Here is a 23,455-nt window from a genome sequence, read left to right as displayed (position 1 = left end):
AGAAGCGCCTAGTTTCGCAACTAATCTTATATTGACCCTTAGGTCAAAAATGGAGTGTTCAATTAAGACATTGCTGAAGAAAGGGAGAAAGGGTAAAAAGAATCCCCCTAGTTCTCCCTCAAACTCCTCTTCGGCCTCATCTCAGTCCGAACAGCCATCCTCCTCAGACTCCTCAGACAGTGACATGGAGGGTAAGCCATGTTTTTCTGTTGAAGACACAGTTGCTCTCCTAAAGGCCATTAGGACAACAATGGGCCTACAGGAAGAGAAAGCGGCTAAATCCCTAGAGGACGTTATGTTTGGGGGACTTCAAGAGAGGAAAAAGCAGACCTTTCCAGTAAATGAAAAGATCCATCTATTGAGAGAGAGTGGAGGAAACCCGAGAGATCAGGGGCTCTTCCCTCCGCCTCTAAGAGGCAATACCCCTTTGAGCACAAAGATGCGGAAAATTGATGCAGCGGTATCTAGATCCTCCAAAAAATCAGCCCTGCCTCTGGAAGACTCGGGGGTTCTCAGGGACCCGCTAGACAAAAAAGATAATTCTTATTTAAGGCATGCATGGGAAGCAACAGCGGGAGGATTAAAGCTGGCGATAGCAGGCACCTGCATGGCTCAATCCCTGATGATTTGGCTGCAGCAGTTAGAGGAGAGGCTAGCGTCAAAAGTCCCACGGGAAAAGATATTGGCAGATATGTACCTCCTGCATGGGGCAGCAGCTTTTTTAGCAGACACCTCGGCGGACTCTATGAGGTTGACAGCTAGGGCGGCAGGGTTGTGAAATGCCACCAGACATGCGTTATGGCTTAAAGGCTGTCCAGGTGATCTGCAATCAAAAGCAAAACTATGTTCTCTTCTTGTCAATTGTTATTCGGGAAGAACTTAGATGATATCTTGGAAAAGGCAAGCGATAGGAAGAAAGGTTTCCCCAGGTTCCTGACAGACCAGAGGAGACAGCCCTTTCGGAGAGGAAGATTCAATAGGGGTCATCCTCCGGGCCGATAGAAGGAGATGGGTAGATGAAAGGAAGGAGTCAGGATTTATGTTTGGTGGAGGCACCTCCACTTCAAAGAAATCTCCACAATGACACCAGCATTCCGATAGGGGGGAGGTTGGCACTCTTTTCCCAGGCCTGGGAAAAGGTCTCTTCCAATACCTGGGTCCTAGGCATTTTAAAAGAAGACCCGTGAATCCCCTTTGTTCGCCAGCCAAAAGCCGTGTTTGTCATAACCCCTATCAGGAACACAATCGAAGAACAGTCGGCTTTGGAAACAGAGATCCTGAGCCTGATAGAAAAGCAGGTCCTTTGCAAGGTCCCAAACACACAGGAAGGAAGGGGATTCTATTCCCCCTTTTCCTGATTAAAAAAACCAGATCAATCATTCAGGACGATCATAAATCTCAGAGGTCTCAATCGGTGGATAAGGAATCAAACCTTCAAAATGGAATCAGTGACTACGGCCATAAAGCTGCTACATCAAGATTGTTTTATGGCTGTAGTCGATTTAAAGGATGCATATTACCACATCCCTATCCATCCAGGTTACCAAAAATATTTGAGAGTAGCTCTCTATATCCAGGGCATACTCAGGCACTTCCAATTCAGAGATCTTCCATTTGGCATATCTATAGCCCCAAGGGTTTTTACCAAGAACATAGCGGAGATAACAGCCTTCCTCCGAATTCACGATACGGTCATAATACCCTACTTGGACGATTTCCTTATAGTGGGCAGCTCAGAAGATCACTGCACAGCACAGCTGAGCTGCGTGACCGACACCCTACAGGAATTAGGGTGGATAATAAATTTCAAGAAATCAAAGCTACAGCCCCTAAGAAAACAGGCCTTCCTGGGATTTATCCTGGATTCGGAACAGCAAGCATGTCTGCTTCCGGATACCAAAATAGAGAAGGTACAGAACATGGCTTTGGCTGCCCGAGACAAACCTTTTATGACTTTGAGGGAGGCGATGTCTCTACTAGGTACACTGATGGCCTGTATTCGGGCGGTCAGGCGGGCTCAATTTTACACCCGTCAGCTCCAGAGGCAGATACTATCAGCACAAAGATTGCGGAGAGGGCATTTAGAAGGAAGATTGGAGCTTTCCTTAGAAACCAGGGACTTTCTCAACTGGTGGCTGGACCGTACAAACTTAGCTTCGGGAATGCCTTGGGACAGACAGGCGACCGATGTAATACTAACAGATGCAAGCTCCACGGGGTGGGGGGCACATCTAAGGGGTCATGTAGCTCAGGGTTCCTGGAGGCCTCAAGAAATGGGGGCATCGTCCAATCTGAGAGAACTGTGGGCAGTAAACGAAGCCCTAAGCCGCTTCATTCCCCTACTCAGGGGTCGCAATGTCCGCATTATGTCAGACAACAAAGTAACGGTGGCGTACATCAACCACCAAGGGGGACAAGATCACACTCCCTAATGAAGGCAGCGAGCGACATTCTGGGCAGAGCGGAACAACACCTACCCTCCTTAACAGCCTTGCATATAAAAGGGGCAGAAAACAGAGGCCGACTTCCTGAGCCGCAATACTCTGAGGCAATGGGAGTGGGCTCTAAATCGGTCCATTTTTCAAAAGATAACACAGCTTTGGGGGAAATCGGTGATAGACCTCTTTGCCAACAAGCACAACAGACAAACAGAGAAGTTTTGCTCACTAAATCCAAGAGAAAAACCATGGACAGTGGACTCATTGCAGATTCCGTGGGACTTCAAGCTAGCCTATGCATTCCCCCAGTGGCTCTGATCCCAACAGTTGTCAAGAAGATCAGGAACGATCAAGCCAGGGTGATCCTAATAGCCCCATTTTGACCAAAAAGGCCCTGGTTCGCTCTGCTGTGAAGGATGTCCCTCTCCGATCCATGGGTTCTGCCAGAAATTCCAGACCTACTAGCTCAGGTCCCAATATTCCACGCTCAGGTCAAAGGATTCCATCTGACGGCGTGGAATTTGAAATGGCGCTTTTAAGAGATAGAGAGTTCTCTCCCGGGTTGGTAGCCACCCTGCTAAAGAGTTGAAAACCAGTGACGACCAATATCTACAGCAGAACATGGAATAAATTCCTGCAGTTCCTAGGTAAGCCATTAGGACAAGAACCCCCGATTAATGCCATCTTGGAGTTTTTACAATCAGGGTTACAGCTGGGCTTAGCGGTAAACACTCTTAAAGTACAGGTATCTGCACTGGGAGCACTCTATAATTGCAACTTGGCAGCAAATAGATGGGTAGCCAGGTTTATCAAATCCTGCCATAGGTCTAGGCCTATCCCAATACCCAGAATAGCCCCGTGGGATCTAAACCTGGTACTAGAAGCCCTTAAAAAAGAACCATACGAACCTTTACATCAACTACCCATAAAGTACCTGACTCTAAAGACGATCATTTTAGTGGCCCTCACTTTGGCCCGTAGAGTAAGCGACTTGCAGGCTCTCTTGGTAAACCCACCCTATACACAAGTTTTTCAGGATAGGGTGATATTAAGAACTGACCCCGCTTATCTGCCTAAGGTAGCATCAGATTTCCATCGGGATCAGGAGATTATCCTCCCATCCTTCTGCGATAATCCAAAGAATTCAGGGGAGGAAAAATTCCATTGTCTGGACGTTAAGAGAGCCCTGCTAGCATACATATCTGTCACTAGCCAGTGGAGGAGGTCCCAGTCCTTGTTTGTAGCCTTTCATGGTGCCAGGAAGGGCTACGGGGTTTCAAAATGGACTATTGCCAGATGGATTAGGGAGGCCATTAGTGTAGCCTACACAGCTAGTGGTCGTCCGATTCCTGACGGCATCAAAGCTCATTTCACCAGAGCTGTGGCGACCTCCTGGGCTGAGAAGGCAGAGATATTCATTGAACAAATTTGTAAGGCCGCTACCTGGGCCTCACCCTCACTAAGCACTATAGATTAAATCTATCCTCCTCTGCTGACTTAACCTTTGGTAGAAGGGTGCTGCAAGCAGTGGTCCCTCCCTAAGGTGTTTCGAAGTCTCCAAAATTCTCTCAGGTGTGCTGTCATGGGTGAAGGGAAAACCACCATGGTTACTTACCGGTATCCAGTTTTTCCAGAACCCGTGACAGTACCCATATATCCCCCCTTTTTTCACCGTATGGGTGTGCAGGTTTAGTAGGGTGCATTTGTGTGATGTGGTGTTGGATTAACATGTAACTACCCAGGAAGTCCTCTCAATGCTCTGTAACCAACTGAAGCGGGGGACAGGTGCCGCCCCTTATATCTCAGTAGGTTCCTGTCCTGGCGGGCGCGGATCCCTCTCTCAGGTGTGCTGTCATGTTTTCCGGAAAAACCGGCTACCGGTAAGTAACCGTGGTGGTATCTATCTATCAATCTATCTATCTATCATAAATACATATATATGTGTTGGTGTCACTGACAAGTATATATCTGTGTATTCTGTGTGTATATATCTATTCTGTATATTTTCTGAGCTGTCAGTGTGATTTTACTGTACATCGCATATGAATTGTCGGCTTTTCTCCTATCTATCATAAATTCATATATACATGTCAGTGACACACACACATATACAGTATATGTATTTATGATAGATAGATAAGTGACAATTTATATGCGGCTATAATCACACTGACCGCTCAAAAAAGAATAGATAGAATAGATGTATACACATAGAATACATATGTTACACCCCTTTAGGGCTACCACGGTACACTGGGTGTTATGGGGGAGGGTCTCCATTTACTTTCACTTCCTGGTCAGCTCCCTCTCCCAAGTCCCTCCTTCTCCAATCCACTCTCTCTATCTTTCCAGGCCGTGTCATCAGACTGAAACAAGGGTCCCTGGGAATTGTAGTCCACTGCCACTCAGGGGAAAAACGATTAATGTCTGTAGGTCCCTTTTTAACAGCAGCTGCAAAACTCTTTTTAGTGTCTGTAAGCTCCAGTATGCCGGTAGCTGCTCTGACAGTTCCCTGTGCAGGTGTTACACATAGATATATACATGTCAATGACAGACACATATATATCTGTGTATTCTATGTGTATTTATCTATACTATCTATTCTATTCTAACATGTCAGTGTGATTGTACAGTAGCCGCATATGAATTGTCGGCTTTTTTCAAAGGACACCGGTGCATATAAATTGCATGGTGCGAGTGCTGTCAGATATTTTATCGCACCCATTCACTTGCATTAGCGATTTTCACCTGAAAATCGCAGCATGCTGCGATTTTTTTCTCAGTCCGATTTCGGCTGAGAAAAAAAATCGCAAATGAGACGTCACACATTGCCTAACTTTGGTCAGAGTGCAATTCGATTTTTAATCAGATTGCACTCATCCGATTTTCGCACCAGTGAGTATGAGCCCTGAAGGCCCCGTCACACACAGCGATCTCGCTAGCGAGATCGCTGATCTTGTGACGCCACAGTGATCTCGCCAGCAAAATCGCTGTGTGTGACGGAGATCAGCGACTGGCCCCCCTGCCGGGTATCGGTGATCGTGCTCGATTGGCCTGGGCCATTTTTTAATCACTGGTCTCCCGCTGGCCAGCACGCATCGCTGCATGTGGCAGCGAGAGACCAGCGATCAGCAACGCTGGATGCTGGTTTCTAATGTAAACATCGGGTATCCAGGAGCTGCGGCTCCTGAATACCCGATGTTTACATTAGAAACCAGCTTGCTCGCTGGTCCTGATCGCTGGAGGGGCTGTCTATGTGACAGCTCACCAGCGATCAGCCTAACGATGTCCCAGCGATCCCATCCATGTCGGATCATTGGTGGGATCGCTGGGACATCGTTATGTGTAACGGGGCCTTAAGGCAAGTAACAGATGTGGGCAATAGCAAAATCACATCTGATACCAGATCAAAAAGGGAGAAGTTGACTCAATCTTTCCATTGTGTGTCTGTGTGTGCCACAGTAAGCATTGGGAACAGCGGAAAGAGAACTGTGAGGACATGAGAACCAAAATTGCTGAAAAATATCAACACCCTCAAGGTTACTTACAAGACCATCTCCAAAGATCTTGATGCTCCTTTGTCCACGGTACACAACATAATCAAGAAGTTTACAACACATGGCACTGTATCTAATCTCCCTGCACATGGACAGCAGACAGTTTCCCCTCCGTAGGACTCCACATGACAATATAGCTTATTACATCATCATCCATATATTCGTACAGCACTACATTTTATTTGCAGGGAAAATGAATGACTTTTCTTAACCCTTAGTGATACCAGCCTAAAAGATGTTTACCTGCAGCGATTTCCATGGGCTAACCCCATTCATTTTAAAAGGAACCTGACAGTAGATTAATACTCTCTCATTCATGAGCAGCACAAGTCAGATTTCTTTATTGCAGCCTTGAATGCTTTCCTATGAAACTGCATTGTTTCAAAGTAGACATACTTTCAAATTCGGCTAGGTGTTTTCGATGACCAGTCCAAGGCAGGTCCCCAGTGGGCTCTTTCCTGCCAAGGTCTCCAGCTCTGACAATTCTCTCCCTATACACATATACAGTCATGGCCAAAAGTATTGACACCCCTGCAATTCTGTCAGATAATACTCAGTTTCTTCCTGAAAATTATTGCAAACACAAATTCTTTGGTATTATTATCTTCATTTAATTTGTCTTAAATGAAAAAACACAAAAAGAATTGTCCTAAAGCCAAATTGGATATAATTCCACACCAAACATAACAAAGAGGGTGGACAAAAGTATTGGCACTGTTCGAAAAATCATGTGATGCTTCTCTAATTTGTGTAATTAACAGCACACATAACTTACCTGTGGCACCTAACAGGTGTTGGCAATAACTAAATCACACTTGCAGCCAGTTAACATGGATTAAAGTTGACTCAACCTCTTGTCTTGTGTCCTTGTGTGTACCACATTGAGCATGGAGAAAAGAAAGAAGACCAAAGAACTGTCTGAGGACTTGAGAAACCAAATTGTGAGGAAGCATGAGCAATCTCAAGGCTACAAGTCCATCTCCAAAGACCTGAATGTTCCTGTGTCTACCGTGCGCAGTGTCATCAAGAAGTTTAAAGCCCATGGCACTGTGGCTAACCTCCCTAGATGTGGCCGGAAAAGAAAAATTGACAAGAGATTTCAATGCAAGATTGTGCGGATGTTGGATAAAGAACCTCCACTAACATCCAAACAAGTTCAAGCTGCCCTGCAGTCCGAGGTACAACGGTGTCAACCCATACTATCCGTCGGCATCTGAATGAAAACGGACTGTATGGTAGGAGACCCAGGAAGACTCCACTTCTTACCCCGAGACATAAAAAAGCCAGGCTGGAGTTTGCCAAAACTTACCTGAAAAAGCCTAAAACATTTTGGAAGAATGTTCTCTGGTCATATGAGACAAAAGTAGAGCTTTTAGGGCAAAAGCATCAACATGGAGTTTACAGGAGAAAAAAGAGGCATTCAAAGAAAAGTACACGGTCCCTACAGTCAAACATGGCGGAGGTTCCCTGATGTTTTGGGGTTGCTTTGCTGCCTCTGGCACTGGACTGCTTGACCGTGTGCATGGCATTATGAAGTCAGAAGACTACCAACAAATTTTGCAGCATAATTTAGAGCCCAGTGTGAGAAAGCTGGGTCTCCCTAAGAGGTCATGGGTCTTCCAGCAGGACAATAACCCAAAACACACTTCAAAAAGCACTAGAAAATGGATTGAGAGAAAGCACTGGAGACTTCTAAGGTGGCCAGCAATGAGTCCAGACCTGAATCCCATAGAACACCTGTGGAAAGATCTAAAAATGGCAGTTTGGAGAAGGCACCCTTCAAATATCAGGGACCTGGAGTAGTTTGCCAAAGAAGAATGGTCTAAAATTCCAGCAGAGCATTGTAAGAAACTCATTGATGGTTACCGGAAGCGGTTGGTCGCAGTTATTTTGGCTAAAGGTTGCGCAATCAAGTATTAGGCTGAGGGTGCCAATACTTTTGTTCGGCCCATTTTTGGAGTTTTGTGTGAAATGATCAATGTTTTGCTTTTTGCTTCATTCTCTTTTGTGTTTTTTCATTTAAGACAAATTAAATGAAGATAATAATAACAAAGAATTTGTGTTTGCAATAATTTTCAGGAAGAAACTGAGTATTATCTGACAGAATTGCAGGGGTGTCAATACTTTTGGCCATGACTGTATACAGTTACCTGTTATTCATGTAGAGCAGGTCTGGGAGAAAACACCGGGGACCCGCTTCGTGTCCAAGTCAAATATACCCAGCTATGATAATCCAGAGTGAAACATACACTCCTACAAAAAATGCAAGCAGTGTCTGATACTTGCTCCTTTTGCACAGGCAGCATGAACATACTCAGCCAGTTATCTCAACTACAGTATTGAAAATGGGACCCACTGGTAGCCTCTTTGTGTGAAGAAGAAGGATGTTTGAGCTTAAGCATTGCTTAGCAATTGATCTCTTTTCTGGTTTACTAGTTTATATATACAGCAAATGAAATTCCTATTATTGTAAGAACGTTAAAGGAAATTGACAAGTCTGTCAAGTTCAACATGTTGTATTCTTGCTACAATGCTCCGGGGAACAGAAAGAAAGAATCTAGAAAGATTAATGAAACAAAGTTTTTCTGGCAGATTTGTATGCCATGCTCAAATTCTATCTAATTTTCAGTGTATGCATGATATCTGTGTAAAGCTTGTTTACTTCTATAAAAGTAAAGCTGCAATATCCCACACGGTAAATACATTATCATATCATTTAATGGAATGTGATTTAATTTAGTCCAAAATAGCTACAGATGTAGAAAGGGAACAATGTTGTTTGTTTGTCTCATATTTTGTTTCCTGCTGTTATAGTAAAATTATAAATATGGAAATGGTTCTTCTTCAATTTAGCCAGAACTGATGGGTGATTCCAAATGTCTGTTAACCCTTTTAATGAAGCGCTCCCAATAATTGCTGTGTGCAATGTAGTGTGTGTTAAGATCAGCATCGTACCTAATTTCCAGTGCTGCTCCAGTCCTCTCTTGGGTCACATGCCTTTTATTCCGACTCGATAATTTACACTGGGGTCTATGTGTGATCTGGAAGTAGCTTTTATAATGTAGGTCTATGGAGCTTTAGAAAAGGCTCCAAACATTGTTACTGTGAAGTCCTTATCAAGATCAAAACTTACATCTCGCACAAGTTTCTCGCATTGCACACGCAAGTGTGACCCTGGCCTTACACTGAAAAACCTGCTCTAAGCTGTGGTGGGTGTTAGGCGTTGGGTTCCTGCCTCTGCAAGGGAGGAAGCCCAAGCCTTGCCTTATGCGGTCTCCCATTCTGTTCCGGCCACAGAGGAGGCTGCTCAGTAAAAGCGTCCATCCCGGTGTCTTGCTCAGGCAAGTGCTGTCAGGTTGGTTGCTGCTGCCACCTCTGGTTCAGCTTTTGCAATCCGCACTAGCCAGCAGCTCCAGAGTCTAAGTCCTTTTTGCAGCCAACTTAGCCTGCCTGTTGGACGACCTCTCATTGGAGGTCAGAGGTCACATGCTCAGGTCCTCTAGTAACTCAGATTGGACCGTCAGGAAGGTCCCGGAAGGACGCTGCTATAAGAGGTTCCCATGGCCGCTCGGCCATGTGCTAGTATAGACTCTATTTTCTATTTGTGTGTGTGATGATGGATGCTTGAGACAGGTGACTGACTCATTATGACCCTCACTCTGGTTGTGCTTGTTCATAGGGTTTAGGGTTTAGAGTCAGCGCCCACTAGTGGCATGGTCTTGCGCCACTTTAGCTACCTAGTCACAGCACCTCACGTAGTGCCACATGGTGCCGGTCTGTTCAAGGCACCTCTGTACTGAGTTAAGTTACTATGCCCGCCAGTGTGGCGCCGCGCGCAAGTCTAGCGCTTTCCTCCCTGGTCTGGGAGGTTAGTGGTGTCCGCCAGAGCATTGCTGTGCGCACGTAGTGCACTTTTTCTGCTCATTTGTCTCTTCCTGGCACTGCAGTTGCGTTGCTGAGCACTACTGTGTCTAGAGGGACTCTAACCCAGTGTCTCAGGGGCAGAGTCCTGTGACTATACACTAGCGCTCACACTGCCGTGCTCTGTGAGCATAAACAGGCTACGGCACTTATATTTGGTGGTCATGCGGCTCTTTGAAGTAACAGAATCCACCTCTGTATGCACTGGGTGAAGTTAACCCCGTGTGTTCCTCTATTATACCGCCATATAATGTCCGCCATTACCGAGCAGCAGTTAACATCTCTGCATGGTGGACCCTGAGCTGCGAACGCACCTAAATACCATCTTTATTATTTGGTGTGTTCTGCCAGCCCTTAACAGTGGGAGTGTGGTCTTCATTGTCCAATGTGTTGCTGTCTGCTTATAATTGGTCAGCATCATATAGGGTGCAGTACATTTCTCCAGTGGAAACTGTCTAATGACACCCATTTGGACTTAAGAAATGTTAACTGATTAGGTGCCAAGTACTTTGATTGCCAATATTTCTGCAATGGAGAAGAGATCTAATAATTTAAAAAGAAAAAACAAATATTTTATTCCACTCTGCAGCCACTATTATATCATGTGTCTAGTTCAACGTGAAAAATTGGGTGAAAAAAACTTTTTAAATAATATAGTGACACTTGCAATAATAATACTTATAATAAGATTAAGAATAGCAGTAATAAAATAATGCCACACAGACAGATGTGGTCACATTCATTTCATAATTACTGTAGTATTAACATCGCTCTTAAAAATGATCTGGGACTTAAAAAAGCACTTTTAAAGGGAATCTGTTATTTTCAGCCTATAAGCTGCGGCCACCGCCATCAGGGGCTTATGTACAGCATTCTGTAATGCTGTAGATAAGCCCCCAATGTAACCTGAAAGAGAAGAAAAACATGTTAGATTATACTCACCGGGCGGCGGTGTCAGGTGCGGTGGGTGTCACTGGGTGTGGCTCTTGCGTAGGCGTACTTTATCTGCCATATTGAGGGCAGAGTAAAGTACTGCAGTGCGCAGGCGCCGGGAAAGGACAGAGAGGTCCGGAGCCTGCGCACTGCAGTACTTTACTCAGTCATCAACATGGCATAAAAATTACGCCTGCGCAGGAGCCGCGGCAGAAGTAAGAAGGAGGACGTCATCTCTAGAAGATGGGAGGCGCTGGCCCGGGCCGCGAAACCCATCGGACCGGATCCCCGGGTGAGTATATCTAACTCATTTTTCTTTTCTTTCAAGTTACATCTGGGTCTTATCTACAGCATTCTGTAATGCTGTAGATAAGCCCCTGATGGCTGTGGCCGCAGCTTATCTGCCAAAAATGGAGTGACAGATTCCCTTTAACTTTTTTCACTAAATTTGTGTAAATGTTAACGTAGTGAAGTGTCAGTGTGTTAATATACCTACTGATCCTCACGTTCTCCATTATTCCTCTCTTCTGAGACTCGTGATGGCTCTTCTGACTTCCTGACACACATGGGACTAAACATGAGCTGGAAATAGCTATTACAGTGTAAGCCTCTGAAGCTCCAGAATGAGATTCCATAGGCTTACACTGTAAATGAGACTTTCCTGACACACAGAGTGCAGTGTAATCTGGAGAGTCTGAACCACCATCCTGTGAAACACTGAGAAAGAATATTGAAGAAATCATTCACCTTGAAATTAATGAAGCAATCTGTCCTTTACGTGTGATGGGTGCCATTTCACATACTGCTGACTGCAAAAAACTTAATTTCATATATGCCAAGCAAATAAAATCCACATATCCTAAGCATTTATTCTCTATGACTAAGGGTGTACTGTTCACATGAAAAGCGCAAGAGTGTTTTTTCTATCACCATTCACCAACATGTGGATTTTAATTGTTTGACCCATATGGAATAAAATTTGAAGATTTTGTCTATTTTTTTGGCTGTGCTGATCAACTTACCGTAATTTTTTTTGGACACCATCCTGTAACTCAGAAGAAGACCAGAACGGCACTGGATAACCGAGAAGAGTGTGATTGGTGAATATTTTAACACACTGACACTACACTACAGTAACATTTACAGTACAAGTTAAAGGGAGTGCTTTAACAAGGCGTAGAAAAGGAAAACCAATACACATCACTCATGCCAACATAGGATGAAAAGTGACTGGTAGCCTGTGGAACTAAGTGTCATGGGAAGCCTAGGTGACTTTAGGCTAAAACCCCGGGGCCCCTGCGGTGTCCCTCAGACTAGGGGAAACCCTGTCTGTCCCTCAACCCAGGGTTTACACTGAAGGTGTGCCTGCCTGGGCCTCCACCCTGTCCTTGTCTCCTGTCCAGCCCTAAGCTGAACCCACCACCCTCCACCCAGTGAGGAGACCAAACACCAGACCCCACAAATAAGTATGGACAGGGATAACGGAAATGCACCACACCGCGTACACACAGGGGAATACAGTAATGTGCAAGGGCAACCAAATAATACTACACAGGGAGGCAAAATGGCAACAATGGAATATACTACACCAGCAACCGTATGCTCCTTAGACCACTACTCCAGACCGGTATCGCTTAGCACAAGGCAAGAGCTATAGTCGGCGACGCCCATAGTCATGCAGGACAATTTAAAGACAGTGGGCGTGGCTAAGACCTCAGCCAGAATGACAACCTGGTTAACCCAATCCAAGCCGGATCAGAGGACCAACTAGCGCCGCTGAGAACAAAGTGGTAGGATGGGGTATTACCGCTGTCTGCCGGACACCCTGGTGCGAACAGTGTCCGACATGACAGTACCCCGCCTTCTACGAGGGACCCCAGGAACCTCACAATGTCGAGGACCCGGCTTGTCCGGATGGCGGCGATGAAACATTGTAACCAGTCGGTCCGCATGTATGTCCGAAGCCGGCACCCAAGTCCTCTCCTCCGGACCATAGCCACGCCAGTGGACCAGGTACTGTAGAGTGCGACGCACTACCCGAGAGTCAACCACCTTGGACACCTCAAACTCCAATGTGCCATCCACCAAGACGGGAGGTGGTGGCACGGGCGAAACATCAACCGCACCCACGGCCTTCTTAAGTAACGCCCTGTGAAACACATTATGTATCTTGTATACGGCAGGTAACTACAAACGAAATGCCACAGGGTTGATAATTGCGGAGATCCTAAATGGACCAATGAACCTGGGACCCAACTTAAGCGATGGTATTTTGAGTTTGATGTTCCTTGTAGACAACCACACCCAATCACCCACACACAGGTCCGGACCTGGCACACGTCTACCGTCAGCCACACGTTTGTACCTAGAACCTACATTCAGCAAGCGCTGCTTTACTCTCCTCCAAACGGATGACAATTGTGCTCCCAACTGGTCCTCCTCAGGGACGCCTGCCGAGCACCCTTGGCGCAAGGTACAGAATTGGGGATGTTGACCATAAACACAAAAGAAGGGAGATTCCCCAGACGATTCCTGACAATGATTGTTTATCGCGAATTCAGCCAGAGGAAGAAACGCCGACCACTCCTCCTGATTGTCAGACACAAAACAGTGTAAGTATTGTTCTAGGTTTTGGTTCATACGCTCAGTCTGCCCATTCAACTGCGGATGGAAAGCGATGAATGAGACAATTTAGTCCCTAGGCGTGAACAAAAAGCTCTCCAAAATTTTGCCACAAATTGTGTACCTCTATCAGATACAATGTCAGACGGGACACCATGAAGTCTGACCACCTCGCGAATAAATACCTGAGCAAGGGTCTTCGCATTGGGCAAAGATGGCAAAGCAACGAAATGCGACATTTTAGAGAACCGATCAACTATTACCAGAATGACCGTGTTCCCAGCCGAGGAGGGCAAATCAGTAATGAAATCCATGGAAATATCAGTCCATGGCTTACTGGGCACACAGAGAGGATGCAACGTGCCAGCAGGACGGGAGCGTGGTGTCTTGGCCCGTGCACACGTGGTACAGGCTGACACATATGAGGCTACTTCCTGCCGGATTTTGGGCCACCAAAAACGACGTGATACAAGTTCCAGAGTGCCCTTAACCCCTGGGTGGCCTGCCAGGACAGTATCGTGATGTTCCCCTAACACCTTTAAGCGTAGGTGTAGTGGCACAAACGATTTATTAGGAGGCAGATCCGGCGGTACCTCCTCCTGAGCCTCAGCAATCTCTGCCTCAACTTCTGTCGTGAAAGCCGAGACCACAACACCCTTTTGGAGGATAGACACCGGATCCTCACGTGGCTCTCCACCCGGGAAACATCTGGACAAGGCGTCCGCCTTAATATTCTTAGAACCTGGTCGGTATGTCACAAAAAAATTGAACCGGGTAAAGAATAACGCCCAGCGAGCCTGTCTGGGGGACAGGCGTTTAGCAGACTCTAAATAAAGCAGATTTTTATGGTCTGTTATAGCAGTAATCTGATGGACAGCCCCCTCCAAGAAGTGTCGCCACTCCTCAAATGCCAACTTGATGGCCAACTGTTACCAATATCGTAATTATGCTCAGCAGGCGACAGCTTCTTGGAGAAGTAGGCACACGGATGCAATTTGCCCAAGGATGGACCCTGAGACAGTACCGCCCCCACTCCAACTTCGGATGCATCCACCTCCACAGTAAATGGTAGGGAGACATCAGGCTGAACCAGGATGGGAGCTGAAGCAAAACTGTTTTTCAGGAATTCTAACGCGCGCACAGCAGCCTCCGACCAGTCAGAAAAATTGGTACCTTTTTTAGTCATGTCGGTGAGCGGTTTAGCAATCATGGAAAAATTCTTAATAAATTTCCTATAATAGTTTGAAAAGCCCAGGAATCGCTGAAGCACCTTGAGATTATCAGGCCGTTCCCACTGCAGCACCACTTGCACCTTAGCGGTGTCCATTTTAAACCCTGCGGCGGAAATTACATAACCCAAAAAAGGTAATTCTTGGACGACAAATACACATTTCTCAAGCTTGGCATAGAGCTTGTTTTCCCTGAGTAACTGCAATACCTGCCTAACATGCTCTATGTGTGCATCACGGTCGCGTGAGTAAATAAGAATGTCATCAAGGTATATAATAACAAATTTCCCCAAGAGATGAGAAAAGACATCATTTATGAAATGTTGAAATACTGCTGGCGCGCTCGTCGACCCAAATGGCATCACCAAACTCTCAAAATGACCCTCAGGGGTATTAAATGCCGTCTTCCATTCATCCCCTTGACGGACTCTTATGAGATTGTATGCCCCCCTGAGGTCAAGCTTGGAAAACCATTTGGCACCAGACACCTGGTTGAACAAATCGGGTATCAGTGGCATCGGGTATGGGTCACGAACCGTGATCTGGTTGAGTTCCCTGAAATCCAGACACGGACGTAATCCGCCATCTTCTTGACAAAGAAGAACCCAGCCACCAATGGAGATGATGAGGGCCTGATGTGCCCTTTGCTTAGACTCTCTGCAATGTATTCCTTGAGCGCTTGCCTCTCAGGACCTGAGATATTAAACATCCTGGCTTTCGGTAACTTAGCTCCCGGTTTTAACCTAATAGCACAGTCATAGGGTCGGTGCGGTGGCAGCTCTGAACAACCCTTTTCAGAAAATACATCGGCAAAGTCCAGCAACAGCTCCGGGATGCTGGGAGTCACAGCGGAGATACACGTGGCCAGACATCTCTCCTGGCAATATCTGCTCCACTGGATTATATCCTGGGTTTTCCAATCAATCACCGGATTGTGCATAGACAATCATGGAAACCCCAGAACTACCTGAGCAGGTAAATTACTGAGCACCTTACATGTTACCCGCTCAGAGTGTAGGACCCCAATGTGAAGTTTTACATCAGCCACAAACTCTTTAATCTCCCCTTGTGAGAGAGGGGAGGCATTGATGGTAACCACCCGGATAGGATTAGGCAGCTCTTCCACCTTAAATCCCGCTGTACGCGCAAACTTTTCATCAATGAGATTAGCAGCTGAACCACTATCTACAAATACAGTAATTGACAGCTCTTGGCCCCCGATAACTACCTTGGCAGGGAGCATACACTGGGAGACCACCACGGAGGATATGCAAAGGCTCAGACTAGACTCCTCCAAACCCTCTGAGTCTAGCAGTTTTTCCGCCGGCGTGTCCTTCTTAGGTACCAGGGGGCATGCATTAATAAAATGTCCTTTTTTGCCACAAAAAAAACAGACCCCTTGCTTTCTGGGCAAGGGACATTTATGCTTGTTATTATGTGTATGAGATATACCAGCGATCTGCATAGGTTCCACGGATTCACCCGAAGCAACCTCACCAGAAACTGCCCCCCCTCCCACAGGCAATGTCTCCTGCGACCTCTGACGAAAGCGGCGATCAATGCATACAACAAGTACCATAGCAGCCTCCAGAGAGGCGGGAGTCTCATACATTAGCAGGGCTTGTTTAACCCTTCCAGAAACCCCATGCAAAAATTGACTTCTTAGAGCAGGGTCATTCCATTGCGTGTCCACAGCCCAGCGACGAAATTCAGTGCAGTAATCCTCCGCCAGTTGCTCACCCTGGAGCAGAGAGCAGATTTTAGACTCTGCTAATGCCAGTCTGTCTGGATCGTCATAGATTAAACCAAGAGCAGAAAAAAAAGGTCTACGGACTCAAATGCATGTGAATCAGCAGGTAGTGAAAAGGCCCATGCTTGTGGATCACCACTCAGCAAAGAAATTACCAAGCCCACATGCTGAGCCTCATTTCCTGAGGAGAGTGGACGCATATGAAAATACAATTTGCAGGATTCACGAAATACAATGAACTTACAGCGATCACCAGAAAATCGTTCAGGGAGAGGTAACTTGGGTTCAGCTGCCCTGGCTGCTGTCTCAGTTTGCACAGCAGGAACTGACAGGCCTTGTTGCTGGACCGCCCCCCTCAGTTCAGTGACCTGTGTGGACAGAGCCTCCAGCTGCTTAGTAATGGAGACTATGGGATCCATGGTAAATAACCCCCCTTTTTTTTTTTTGGGCCGACTATAATGTCATGGGAAGCCTAGGTGACTTTAGGCTAAAACCCCGGGGCCCCTGCGGTGTCCCTCAGACTAGGGGAAACCCTGTCTGTCCCTCAACCCAGGGTTTACACTGAAGGTGTGCCTGCCTGGGCCTCCACCCTGTCCTTGTCTCCTGTCCAGCCCTAAGCTGAACCCACCACCCTCCACCCAGTGAGGAGACCAAACACCAGACCCCACAAATAAGTATGGACAGGGATAACGGAAATGCACCACACCGCGTACACACAGGGGAATACAGTAATGTGCAAGGGCAACCAAATAATACAACACAGGGAGGCAAAATGGCAACAATGGAATATACTACACCAGCAACCGTATGCTCCTTAGACCACCACTCCAGACCGGAATCGCTTAGCACAATGCAAGAGCTATAGTCAGCAACGCCCATAGTCACGCAGGACAATTTAAAGACAGTGGGCGTGGCTAAGACCTCAGCCAGAATGACAACCTGGTTAACCCAATCCAAGCCGGATCAGAGGACCAACCAGCGCCGCTGAGGACAAAGTGGTAGGATGGGGTATTACCGCTGTCTGCCGGACACCCTGGTGCGAACAGTGTCTGACATGACACTAAGACAGTCTTAGAGGAGTGTTTGGTTTATTTATAGAGCAATAATTGCATTAAGACCCCTTAAAAATGGTCATTTTATATAATACTTAAAAAAAAAAAATTAGTTTTGGAAAAGCTAGCTGTGTATTTTTTTTAAACCCCATATCTAGTCCTGAGTCTCCACCACTTCTCCTAGTGCCTGTTATTGTCTACAGTGCTGATGTTACATTGACAGAGCTGCAGCTAGTAGCTGAGCTTAGCAGCTCTGACCGAGTTAATGGCACAAGCTGCTCTGATCCACTGAGCTCCAGTGATTGGCTACAGAACTGTCGACTTGACATAAGTGCTGCACACAATAACCGATACCAGGAGCTGCGGCAGAGTCTCAATGCCGGACCTGGGGAGGAGGAATTTTGCAGAATTATTGTTTTTTTGTTTGTTTTTTTTTTAAGCAGGCTGCAGCAGGTGGACAGATGTTTTATGAGACCCTTTAATACTATAAATAACTTTTTAATTAAAAGAATTTCATTCGTCACCACTCAATGTTAGCTAGGTGAACCTGACAAAATCAAATACCTCTAGGAATTCTTACAGAAGTATATGCACGGATTCTGCATGACTTAATACTGTTGTGCAAATGTGCTCTTGTAGTACTCATATTTAGCAAATTTCCAATCCTTTTTTTTTTATTACTGGGCTTTAATGACCCAAATGATAAAACATGATAAATGACTGATTACTTTGAAATGGAATTTACATAGACTTCAGATCACTGGCAGACAGAGACAGAAAAGGGCCAAGAACGAAATATGGGCCCTTTACAGTCCACGAGCTCCTAAAAATGCAAAATTTCACCTGCTTTGGAGGTAAAAATGGGCCCCCGTGCATCTGCACAGATTGCACCCATAATATGTCCGCTTCTGGTTCAGATGTTTCTTTAAACTGTAAATAGCAGATAAAATACAACATTATGTGAAGCCATCACACGGTTCTAATTAAAAGGAAGGTTTTATTATGCTCATAAACTTTCAGATAAGCTGCACTCAAAAAGAAAAGAGGCTCACTATGCCTCGGAAGATGATGAGCGGGAAATCTAAATTCAGTCAGCTGCAAGGTGTGCCACTTTATTGCTGAGCTCATTTATAGGAAAATTTGTGAGTAAACAATAAAAAATTTTATAACTGAATTTTGGGATGGTTTTACACCATGTTGGAATTCACCCGCTGTTTACACATAGGGTTTCCTGTACTTTATGTAAATTCCCATGAGGAATGATCGAGAATCTATCACGTCGTAAAATTTGTGCTGTCGGAACACAATAGAAAAGAGGTGAATTGCATACTGAGGCCTGAGGAACCCATTCATTTACTATGGGTGGAAGAGTAGTAAGTTTTCTTATAGGACATTGGATTTGTGTAGTTCATCTCCCCAACTTTGACCATTTAGTCATTTATATTGTGACCCATAAATTGTTGTGTGGACTTTCTGCATCTCTATCACCTCATTCATTGTGACTTACATAAAAACATCTTGACGCTTCACACTCTCAATATGTTAAGAGTGGTCTTGACATGTAGCACGTAAAATATTATGCTAACCACAGCTCTGTTTTAAAGGACAGTTTATATAATTTTTTTATGTTTCCCTATTTTTGTTTAAAAGATACTCGCTGTACAGCAAGAAAATTTCTACCTGCAAAGTCCAAAGTGTTTATAGCTTTGTCCAGTTTTCCCGGCGCCGGAAATACATGGGTGAGGCATCTCATAGAACATGCCACAGGATACTACACTGGAAGCTACTACTTTGATGGAACCTTGTACAATAAAGGTACATGTTAGATTTAAATAGTTGTTATATAACTGGTTAAAGAGAATTTGTCATTAAGATCAAACCCCATATCCCCATCCACATATATGGACATATAAGTTTTAGACAGCTAAATCCACTAACACCTTTTATATCTACTTTTTACTGCTGAATTCTTGAGAAATTCATGTTTACATTTGTATGCTAATTATTTATTAAGTGCTCTGGGTGTTACAGAGCACTTCCCAAGCATTTGACTCCCGTGCTTGTAATCCCGGTCTTGAACGAGCCTCTTTAGCTTGATTGATAGATCATTATCTGTGTTACATCAGGCACTAGGCAAGGAATTCTTACAGTAAGTTAACCTTCAAAAGCTAAAGAACTTGGTACTAGGTGGGAAAACAGACACAGGAAGTCCTCTGTTAAGCGCCAGAGCTGTTAACATCTTATTTGCATATTTATTAAAACACTGATTTTTCAGGAAAGCAACAACAGGTAGAAGATTTAAGGATGCTAATATAGTTTTCAAGGAGTGGTATGCCCACATATGTGGTTTGGAAAGGGGGAGGTGGAATTGATCTTGCTGAATCTTTTCTTTTTTGAAAAGATTCCCTGTAAGCAATGAAATCTTGCAGTTGCTAATGCATGCAGAGTGCGTGATTTTGTATGTTATTTTGTTACTAACATGTTAATGTTGCCAATTTGTGGAACTGATGAATTCTGTTTTGTTTCTCAGGCTTTAAAGGTGAAAAAGATCACTGGAGGAGTGGCCGGACAATATGTGTAAAAACTCATGAAAGTGGGAAGAGAGAGATTGAAATGTATGATTCCTCCATTCTACTGATTCGAAACCCTTACAAAGCACTAATGGCAGAGTTTAACAGAAAGTGTGCAGGACATCTAGGATATGCATCGGAGAAGCACTGGAAAAGTAAAGGTGAGATGTAGACTTAAAGGGGTTGTCCAGGACTAAGTTTTTAGGCCCATAGAAAAAAAAACAGGCAGGTACTTGCCAACAGATGCAACTGCCTAACTGTTCTACACAGTGCCGGATCAGACAAATCAGTGACCACTCTTGCTTGCGATTCATCTGCTCCATGTCAGCAAGGCAACTCTTCTTCTTCTTCTGGGTTGCTCTGTTGATGGGGAGTGACTGCCGATGTCATGCTGATTGACAGCTAGCTTTCTGCAGTTAAGCAGCTGGGAGCTGGCTGTCAGTCAGCATGATGTTGACAGTCACGCCCCATCAACAAAGCAGAGTGGAAAAGAAGCTGCTGCTCTGTTGATGTGACATCAGCAGAAACAGCTGAATCACCTGCAGGAGTGGTTTATGACCACTCTGTGTCCACAGAGATCGATGCCAATAAGGCAGGGTACAACAGGCAGGTAGTTAGTAACTACCTGGCTATTAGTTCTTAGCCCCGTAGGAAAAAATAAAAAAATAGTCCTGGATAACCCTTCCAACTTTATTGGCAACCAAAAGGTTTTTCATTGCCCCAGACAATAAAAATTTAAAGTAGCTCTGCCAAACAGCTTTATTTTTACTTTACTTTTATTTTCCTTAATATTTAACTACTGAATATACATGTTAAACTCCTACTGTAGGTCTGCATAATAATGATAACCATAGTATGGCACTATACTCAGATTCTTTTTTATTTGATCAACAAAATTTTGATTCAAATGTGTATGTATTAGAGATTAGTGAATTTGGAAATATTCTGCAGATTTGACTTAATTGGACTGGGATATTTGAATTGAATGAGGCCAAACATTTAAAAAGCAAGTCTTCTGTGGACTCACAACACCAATGCATAATAAACAGATAGGCCAGCTAGGGTTAAATAGCAATAAAATAACATATTCCCCTAGCCACTCATCTGAACCTGCGGCATCTTCCTGCCGGTCTTCTGCTGCCTCCCAAGGGTTATAGCCCCTTTTCTCCTTTTTACTTCTTGCCAGTTCTTCTGGTACCAGCAATGTTTCAATGCACTTGCTCTACCCCACTTTACTATGCGTTGAAACCTAGGCAGAAGCACCTTTAAAGTGGGAAGAGGAAACCAGCTGATGAGCTAAGCAGGTGCCTTAGGAAGTCAGAGGAGGAGTAGCAGAAGGCTAAAACTGAAGGAACAGATGAGGAGCTAGGTGAGTTTTATAATTTATAGTTTATTAACTTCTTCTTGGCCCATAAAAATCCATTACAAAAGATCTCAGCTGGCCGACATTTTTGCTGGATTACTGCAAATCAAATTGACCAAAAATCAAGATTGACTTGGGAATTTCCAAATTAATTTAATTAGTTTAGAATTGATTTACTCATGCTTAGTATGTACCCTCTAACATATAGATGTATTGAACTCAGTCTCTTAGAATCTAAATTAGGTATATAAAAGTCTATTTTAAGGTAGCAAAGCTAAACAAAGAATAGATTTGTACAGGAGTATTTTCATCCATATCAAATGACCAAGATAATTTGTAGTTATTAGTGATAAGAAGAGTTGATCAAATTTTTCAAACTTCGGTTCCGATTATGAACATCGTTGGAGTCAATGGGAGTAGAAATGACCAAATTTGTTCAGAATCGATCGTCAGACATAAATTTGGCATGAATAGGGTACCAATATGGCACGAATATGGCAAATTCAGGTTCAGCGACCGATTCCAAACATATTCGATCAACTTTAGTGATAAGCGAACGGTGTTATCCAAGTGACTTCGGGGTGCTCAAATAACATGTTCAAATAGCCAGGCTGCTTATCTTGGAAATACTTGCATGTACTGCAGCTGTCGAACAGCCACGAGACATGCAGCTGCTTGAACTCAAAAAATTATTCAAGCACTCTGAAGTCACTTGGTTAGCACATGAGCATGCTCGGATAACACCTTATCCAAGCACATTCACTTATTGCTAGTAGTTAAATCAATGCGCAAATTAAAAAAAAATGAAATGCTGTTTCAAAAATGTTGTTTTTTTTGTTTGTTTGTTTTTTAATAGAATGGCCAGAATTTGTCAACAGTTATGCATCATGGTGGGCTTCACATTCACTGGATTGGCTTCAGTATGGCAAGAAACTACTTGTTGTTCACTATGAAGACTTAAAGAAGGACCTTATTGTAAAGCTTAAAGAAATGGTGTCTTTCCTTGGTATTCCACTAAATGAGGATCGTCTCCTTTGTGTGGAGAACAATAAAGATGGGAATTTTAAGCGCATAAGCTCCAACCAGGCAGTTATGGATCCATTCAGTCAAGACATGAAAAGTACAATAGATGGATATATCAGGACGGTAGATAAAGCACTTAAGGCCAGAAACCTTACAGGCTTACCAGAGGAATATATGCCAAGATGATATCTGGAAAATAAGTAGACTTTGGTGTTTGTGAGACTTTATACTCTACTGACAGCTGCAAAATCTCTCCACTATTCTACGCGCTTCTAAGAAACTCAATAGTGAAGTAGAAACAAAACACAGAATGGTAGAGACCTGGCTGTAAACCAAGGCTGAAGCTCTTAGCATCTTTCTTTATATGTTCCTCCACTGTACTGATGGCTCAGAGATGTGCTGTACACTTGTACACTGTGTTTTCTGGACCTGGTTCCTTTGTTGATCTGTGCTGCCTTCTAGCAATACTTTTAAGGAGTAGTTTCAAATATTTCTGAGCCAGAACTTGCAATGTGTCAGAATTTGCTTCTGTACAAAAAAAAGGAAAAAAAAACAAAACAAATAAATGTCGGGAGCAGAAAGGGCATATTTTCATTAAAACATGGCGTGTATGTATTTTTTTCCAAGGCACAGAAAATTGAGTTGGGGTCACAGGTGAGAGGTTGTGTAAAATGCTATTTTTTTTCCTGATGAGCACAGAGTTAAGTTAATGTTATTTAGCTGTTTAAGGCAGAGGAGACCAACATATAAAGTAGAATCTGAAAAACCGCTGGAAAATAAACTATTAACTATAAATTATTTATACATACCCACAAATAAAAAGCATACGTAAAGATACACTGCATGGCGGAACCAAGAAAGTAACATTACTGTCTACAGTGCAGATATTTCGGAGGAAAATGGGCAATAGAGGACTGATGGAAGAAAATTTGTCATTAGAAATAGCTTGTAGTAGTATTATACATAGAAAATAAGGAGCAAATCCTCATTCAGATGA

At 44.2% G+C, this 23,455-nt stretch overlaps 1 protein-coding gene across 2 annotated transcripts in view; it reads left to right on the top strand.

Moving 5' to 3' along the window:
• WSCD1 (WSC domain containing 1) overlaps positions 1 to 23,058 on the top strand; it is a 373,645-nt gene extending 350,587 nt beyond the window's left edge. For both annotated transcript variants that reach the window (XM_073565577.1, XM_073565578.1), the window contains 3 exons: positions 19,153 to 19,317; positions 20,033 to 20,233; positions 22,292 to 23,058. In XM_073565577.1, coding sequence (XP_073421678.1) covers positions 19,153 to 19,317; positions 20,033 to 20,233; positions 22,292 to 22,644 — 719 coding nt within the window. In that variant the 3' untranslated portion in view covers positions 22,645 to 23,058. The remainder of the gene's footprint in view (positions 1 to 19,152; positions 19,318 to 20,032; positions 20,234 to 22,291) is intronic.
• Positions 23,059 to 23,455: the final 397 nt, after the last annotated feature.

This window comes from Dendrobates tinctorius, unplaced genomic scaffold (genome assembly GCF_039654945.1).
Source record: "Dendrobates tinctorius isolate UK_male_01 unplaced genomic scaffold, ASM3965494v1 ptg000016l, whole genome shotgun sequence".
NCBI lineage: Eukaryota > Metazoa > Chordata > Amphibia > Anura > Dendrobatidae > Dendrobates > Dendrobates tinctorius.
The sequence above is the reverse complement of the archived record's forward strand: the minus strand, read 5'-3'. Positions and strand labels throughout refer to the sequence as shown.